General features: G+C 39.8%; 1 protein-coding gene across 1 annotated transcript in view; it reads right to left on the bottom strand.

The window, feature by feature from the left end:
• Nucleotides 1–314: 314 nt before the first annotated feature.
• The window catches only part of Gdap1 (ganglioside induced differentiation associated protein 1), a 31,989-nt gene continuing 24,257 nt past the window's right edge, over nt 315–8,046 (bottom strand). Inside the window, exon 5 of the mRNA XM_067135890.2 lies at nt 315–1,073. Coding sequence (XP_066991991.2) covers nt 775–1,073 — 299 coding nt within the window. The 3' untranslated portion in view covers nt 315–774. The remainder of the gene's footprint in view (nt 1,074–8,046) is intronic.

The raw sequence follows: 8,046 nt of genomic DNA, 5'->3' as shown, positions 1-8,046 counted from the left end.
AAAGTAAAGAAAGGTTAGTACTTCTCTCCCCATTTTTTACTACTATATAGAAAAATAGTATTGCCAACATTCTGAATTATCTGACTGGAAAATATCTAAGGGGAGTACATAGAGGTTACTATTACTCAAATCTATAAGTGAGGATACCTTAACCCTTCTTTCATTTTTGGATTATACAGTAGCTTTCCTTCAATGTGGTATTCACCCTTGAAATCTTGACCTTTCAGTAATTGGTTCTAATTAAGATTTTGATCTAAAACACATCACAATTTGATAAAAACACATCACAATTTGATAAAAACACATCACAATTTGATAAAAACACATCACAATTTGATAAAAACACATCACATGCTTGTAGTGCCTCATTATGAATGAATTTGGAACATTTCCAAATGTCTGCACTTCACCCCAAAGAAATAGATCCTATCAAAGTAATAACACAAATACAATTTCTGCCACGATGAATACTTCTGTAACACACTTTATCTCAAAAACCCTAAGATCACAAGCATGGAGGGAAAATTTACCAACATAAGATTTTTAGCATACCTGTTTTCAAGTAGCACAAAATCTGAATGGAAGTTTTTAGTAGAAAATGCATCAAACTTCAACATATCAAGTCCTGCGAACACTCAAAATATCTCGACTTCTACCTTCAGACACTTGGCGTTCACAGCAATGTACAAACAGAGAAGACAGCTTGTAATAGAGTAGCCATTGAATGATCCATTTCACAGCACTAGTTTTCATCCTTCCGTGCAACAGAACATATCAGTTCTTCTTAAAGTAGAAAATACCTCCAAGAATAACTGCTAGGGCTGCCACAACACCAATACCTATGATAAGAGGAGTCTGCATCTGGAACAAAGTTTTGAGATGGAAGAGGGTTGATGGGACAGCCTTCTTGAAAGAATCTCGAAGCTGAACACGGCGGTAGTAATTTGACACATGAGGTTTCTTCCCTGAGCCCCAGAAGTAATTGTCTAATCCTAATCGATATAACCGATCCAGAAGAATGGTCAAGGCGATATCAGCAACAGTAAATCGGTCTGAGCACAGCCACCAATCACCTAAAACAAGAAAGCATAAGAAAATTACTGTACTCTTCATATGAAGATTAGGCAAGTCTCAGTTTTAACAAATGTTAACACATTAATGATGGGCTACGTTAATTAACGTAGTTTTGAGTTGGTGCGCGGGCGACCGGCTACGTAAATTTACGTTTTCTCACATTGCTTCATTCTTGTGTGATTTTATCCTTTCCGCCGTTTATTAATCGAAATATTTCATGTTGTTTACAAACTAAAGTCTTTGTTGATACGAATGTAGGTAGATATATTCTTTCCTTGACTATGCTTTCGGCATAGGAAGTGTGGTTTCATAATACTCAGTACCGCGTGCCCGAGTGTATTGTCAGGTGTCAGCATGGCGCACCGTAGCAAAGACAGCTTGAACGATGATGAAATATTTGGAGATTTGCATGGTGATAGTTTATCTGATGTCTCTATTGATCGCGAAAATGTATTAGTGATTGTGAAGATGTGTGTCCGTCAACATCAAAACATATGCACAGAAGTGAAAGTGCGACATTCAGTTCAGACGAGTCTGTTGACGGCGACGACAATACGAGTGAAGATGCCAGTGATAGTGACAGTGAGGTTGATGGATGGACAAATAAGGATGAAAACAGAGTCCTAGAACCATTTCTATGTTTTATAGGCCTCACTTATACGGCCAGTAAATCCGCGAGCATCCTGGAGGTATCCAGCTTCTTGTGGAACAACCAAATATCTATTAAGAACAAAATTCCAGGAAGTATTAAACCTCCCCCAAATCCCAGACATGTAAATATATAAATATGGTAGAAGGAAAAAGTACCTTCAGAAACCCTGCAGAGTACGCGCTGTGCACAAGGAACGCAAGGACACAAGGTACATCTGTTCGGCTTGTCAAGTTCCTTTGCACAAGTGCAGCTGCTTCACGCAATACCACACTAAAATCAAGTACTAGAATCACTGGTAAGTGCCCCCCCCACAGGTGATACTCGACACAGAGGTAGGCTGCATTTGTCACATTCACATTTTATCTGAATCCCTGCAAAAAATAATCACGTGATTTTGGAAGTGGAATGATGCCCATGCACATACGATTTTAATTCATCTTAATTCATTTTAATTCAAGTGTCTTCCCATTCTGTATCTGTTTTACCAGAATGTGCCTGTTTGAATGTTTCATTGATATACATGCAATAGGCTATGTCAATGAATATTCTGTCTCCTCCTAACATACGTAAAAACAATTGTTTCTCATAATACTCTCTCCGAATTACAGACAGGTTCAACATCATCCATATAATCATTCAGAGTAACGAAACGAAATGTTTGTTGTTACCTGAATTGCCGCGGTATCGAGTCCGAATTCTCGATATTCGTTTTCACTTATATCACTATTATCACTAAAATTTACTTCATTGATATGTTATTCACTCATTAAAAATTCACCTCCACCCCTACCGAACGATTCTGTATCACTCTCTTCGCCTATATTCAGCTCAGTTTCAATATCCGCAGTATTCAATCCCGCCAGGTTTACGAACGAAACAACTGAACCGCGCTTGCGTAAGTTCAAGCCCGTTGCCTAGGCAACGTCAAGACAGATAATCAGTCTTTTATTTCATAAGCCTTGTAGATTGTACTGCTTGTTCATAAATGCCTTATAAAAACATCACTACCGAAAAAAATTAAAAACTATTGCACAGATCGCAGGTGTGTGCAGATAATGCAGCCGGGCACTTTCGGGCGCTAAGGACCGGAAGGCTAAGTGAACAGTCGGGCGCTTTCGGGCACTAAGGGCCGAAAAGGGTTAAATAACTAGAAATTCAGACATTTTGGATAAAATTTGCAGATGCAAAGGATTTTGTCAATTAGAGTTTCTTTTTGTTTGTTGCTGTAAGGAGAGTTGGGTAATCTTATGCACATGTAATTTCTTCATTAGCCTGTCAGGAAAGCATTATAGCATCAAAATAATCATGATTATCATGTACATGGAAACTATTTGAATTAATTTCACAAGACTATCACTAACATAGTGTGTGTATGGTTTTAAAAGCAGTTCACCCTATAGTCCTATCCTTGATGTAACTCTTAATGGATCGGTTAAGGAACTCAGAATGGCATGACTCAAAAGCAGTGCTGATGATCTCATCTGAATTTTTAATTTTTTTTACAATTTGCTTTACGGTGCATCGACGCAGATAGCTCTTATGGCGACTATGGGATAGGAAAGGGCTAGGAGTGGAAAGAAGCCTTAATTACGGTACAGCCCCCAGGATTTGCCTGATGTGAAAATGGGAAACAGTGGAAAACCATCTTCAGGGCTGCTGACAGTGGGGCTCGAACCTATTATCTCCCAAATGCAAGCCAACAGTTATGCAACAATCCTTTTGCCACGACAGTGCCTTTATTGCTTACTTGATTTACACATGCATTACTCTGTTGAAGCTGATAGCTGACATTTGATTTGTTGACTGTGACCCAAAGAGATTAAATGCAAAAATAAAACAGTACCTAAGTTTCCGTGCTGAAAGTTTCGTTCTCTGTATAGGCTATAAATACCAATGTATTTGACTTTTTATATTTATACACTTTTATTATTATTTCATTTTGTTGTTATTCACTAGTCAAAATAAATACAGTAAGAGTAAGAAGGACAGCAAAACATTACTTCCCCCCTCATGGCCAAACAGCCCCGAAGAGCTTTGGCCTACCAAGCGACCGCTGCCCAGCCCGAAGGCCTGCATATTACGAGGTGTCTTGTGGTCAGCATGACGAATCCTCACGGCCATTATTCTTGGCTATCTAGACTGAGGCCACCATCTCACCCTCAGATAGCTCCTCAATTGTAATCTCACAGGCTGAGTGGACCTCGACCAAGCCCTTAGATCCAGGTAAAAGTCCCTGACCTGGCCGGGAATCGAACCTGGGGCCTCTGGGTAAGAGGCACCCATGCTACCCCTAATCCGCAGGGCCTGCTGCAAAACATTTCTGGTGCCACTTAACACGTTCACTGCGTATTAGCAGAGCGTGACATACCCGCCAACCTGAGCAAAATATTTGTGTGGGACTCTCTAAAAGTTGTAATTATCGAAGTTTTGTACGTTGGTAGGACAAGTTTTATCGAACTCGTGGACTTATCCCACTCGCGCCTGGTGCGTGACCCGCACGCCCCTGGTTGAAATCGAGAAGTAATACTGGTCACCAGACAGATTGGTAGATTACTGTGCATTCTTTACCACGGATAGCAAACAAATGCATAAAGTATGTTACAGACATAAATATATTCATATTTACACATCTCTATTACAGAATTTGACAAACAAAAATGAAATACTTTGGCTTATTGGGTGGGTCTCGTTATGTTGAAGGAACGACATTGTCGGCCATCAGAAAAAAATATAAATAAAATGATAACATAAGCATCACGACGCAGTCAAAAATGATTACTGCACGTTCTTTCAAGTTACTTATAAATGTGATGAGGAATAAATAACAATTAGAAGTTCCTTTGTGTTATACACATATATGATGCAAGAATAAACGACAGTTACAAGTTCAGTTCTTTTACTGAACATATTGCAGTAGTGGAAATTATTTATTTCCAAAGTGGAACCACTCGTAATTCTCCTGAAGAATTGAAAATGAAAATGCAGTGTCTTAGCCCGCACTGAAGTGGTCTTGCTGCTCAAAGATCGCATAAATGAATGATGACGTATGACGGCAACTCTGGAGAGGAAATACGCGAGAAACGGAATACGCATGCACAAATATGGCTACGGACGAATCTGCTAATAGACTGGACTTACACGATGTGCGGGATGACAATTAGAGCCTTTCTTACCATGCGGGAAACCTGTGATTTACATTTCCTAGCAACCGTCAGATGATGCGCTAGGCGCGTGCTCCGCACCTGCTTATAAAGTAGCGTCACGCGCCCAGTGCGTGATCCGCATTGAACGTGTTAATCAACCTCTAAAAGGAACCTGTATTTATACTACTAGTCATGTAAGCACGTACACACTCCTTCTATATTAATACTGAAGATAGTGATTTATAGTTATTTTCTAACTGTTGGGTTTGATTCAATATCACTAACCATACTATTTAGAAACCCTACTTGTGGATACGATATCTTACAGTTACCATTCATCTCGCATGTTGGCACTATGTAGTCATAATTGTCGTGACTTGCAAGATTATACATAATGCCCCTGCCATGTTGTGAAAAGTCACTGCTATTACACTTGCGAGAAGAAATAATGCACATTTTCTTTTTCTGTAGATTTTAAATAAATATGGATAATACCAGATAAACAGAACTATGGCATGTTCGAAAAATTCATTTAATAACGTAGTTGGTGTGAAATGATGAACACACAAATTTATGAATAATGGTCCTATTTTGTCCAGTTCCTGTGTAGAATTTAATTGCGTTATCCAAGCAGTAAGGAAAATCTGCAAGAACTTCTCTGAAAACAGAACAGACGTCATCTCGTTTACAAAACTCTCTTCAGAAGACTATCGTAAATATCTATGAGGAATTGAAAAAGGAAGACATAGCAAACAGACATATACTGCAGTGATAGGGCAATGATAACAAGAGTTGCAACATTATCAGAGGTAAGAATGTATTTTAAACTCATTTCTGTGATAAGTTTCTGACATGAGAATCAGTTGAAATGAAGGAAATTTCATTATGAACCTAACATAACCTAACCCAACCTTTTAATAACTTCATGATGTTACTGTTTGCAGAGTTAGTCTTTATGTAGTCTGACTTACAGCATACGCATATGTAAAATATATGCTTTGTTTATTATTACAGTGTGGTTTCACTTCAGTCCAAAGATTAATAAATTTGAAGAAGGAATCACCCACATACTACTAGAATCCGAATAAAAGCAGAAATACAAAGTTCAAAAAAGTAGGGAAACATTTTTTTGAATGTATACCATGCTCCACAAAAACAATACCTTGCACCCAGGTATATTACTAACTAAACCTTTATTCTTCACCGTTGCAGTATACAAAAGAACAATGATGGATTCGCGTTCTTCAGAACACAAACGGAAATGTCCAAATATGGGCGAAAACAAAGTGATAACAGTCCTCCAGGGTGGATTTTTATCACAGTTTAAGAGCTTCATTATGGTGTATGTCCTCAATGAGCATTTATCACAGCTTGGCACCTATGTGGCATGCTCCGTATAAGTTGACATAGGTCACATTGCGGTATCAGTTCCCGTTCTTCAATGAGAGCCTGTTCAAGGTCTTGGAGAGTCTGTGGTGGAACAGGACACCCACAAACACTTCTGTCAAGCCTATCCTATACATGCTCGATGGAATTAAGGTTGGGACTCACTGCTGGCCATTCCATCTCTTGAATGTCCAATTCTCGTAGGACAGCTCTGGTGATGCGCGCTACATGAGCCCTGGCATTGTCTTGCATGTGTACGAATTCAGGGCCAACACCGTATGCAGCGACTAACATGTGCTATAGGCACCGTGCAGATAGCTCGAAATGCTACTACTAGTGCTACACAATGGCCCGTTCTGAAACAAGAGGTGAGGCGCAGTGCGAGAGTCTCAGTACAACGTGTGTAACATTCGAACAAGTTGCGGGTTTAAAGCGATTCAGTTCGGGGATCAAAGTGAATCATCATGCAATAAAGGAAGAAACCTTGTTGTCAGTGGCCACGTGAACGGCGTTGAAGAGTTAATTTTGAATGGTTTCGGATATATCACTGGAAAAGTCACCCGACAAACGTCTGCCAATTTGCCGTCTTATATCGTGAAACTTGAGGTAGGCAAGGTGTAGTTAGGTAAAAATTTATATAGTTTATTTAGTAAGGATTAATTGACGCATGTTTGCTAAGTTGTATGCATTTTTATTTTGTGTTCAGGTTGACCAGAATCGTAATGCCTCTACCAGCGAATGTTCCTGTCCTGCCGGCGCCAGAAGAACTTGCAAACGCGTAGCTGCGGTAGTGTATTATAAAAATAATGAAAGTGTTGTCTCCAAAATAGACCGTCCGCAACAGTAGGGAAAACCGAGCCCGAAAACAATGTCAACAGAAAAATATAGAAAAGGCAAACGCGTAGAAGAACTGTTCGGTAAAAAGACTGTGAGGACATCTCTTCCCCCCTTCGAATTAACTGAGGATATTTTAAAACACATCTCTTTCAGTCTCGTACAAAGCATCGAGCAGAAGCAAGTACTGAAATCGAACAATCGTGCAGGGCCGTAGTCACCTCATTGATAGACATGGTAGTGAATGATGTGGAGAGAGAAGAATGTGAGGAAATTGTGACACAGCTATTACATTTACAAGTCTCTAACGACGTGCGCTTGCCAGACAAATACACCTTTCGCACTGTGAGCGACGAAATGTTTTTTACCAACAAAGTGCAGGTTGATACAGATCATATAATTAAAATCTCCCTGGACACTCTATCTCAATCAGGAAGCCCTCGATGGTTTCAAGAAAAACAGATAAGAATATCTGCTAGCACGAAAGCAAATCGGATCAAAACTAGGCGACATAACTTTGATACTTTTGCTCTCGCATTTCTAAATGAATCTCCAATTGGGGGAGCTGCTTTGAACATTCTTACGGAAGTGAAATGGAAAGTTAAGCAAAAGAATGCTATGGAAGTTCATTTGTTGTTCGTGTTATTCGATGAAGTTGCAAATTCATTAACACGCAACACATAGACGATGTCATCCACGTGTGGAAAAAGTTCTGTTACCGAACTCGATAGCTGCAGTCGCTTAAGTGCGGCCAGTATCCAGTATTCGGGAGATAGTAGGTTTGAATCCCACTGTCGGCAGCCCTGAAAATGGTTTTCCGTGGTTTCCCATTTTCACACCAGGCAAATGCTGGGGCTGTACCTTAATTAAGGCCACGGACGCTTCCTTCCCACTCCTAGGCCTTCCCTGTCCCATTGTCGCCGTAAGACCTATCTGTGTCGGTGCGACGTAAAGCAA

The sequence above is a fragment of the Anabrus simplex genome, chromosome 1 (assembly GCF_040414725.1).
Source record: "Anabrus simplex isolate iqAnaSimp1 chromosome 1, ASM4041472v1, whole genome shotgun sequence".
Taxonomy (NCBI): Eukaryota; Metazoa; Arthropoda; class Insecta; order Orthoptera; family Tettigoniidae; genus Anabrus; species Anabrus simplex.
This window is presented reverse-complemented; position numbering and strand designations above follow the sequence as displayed.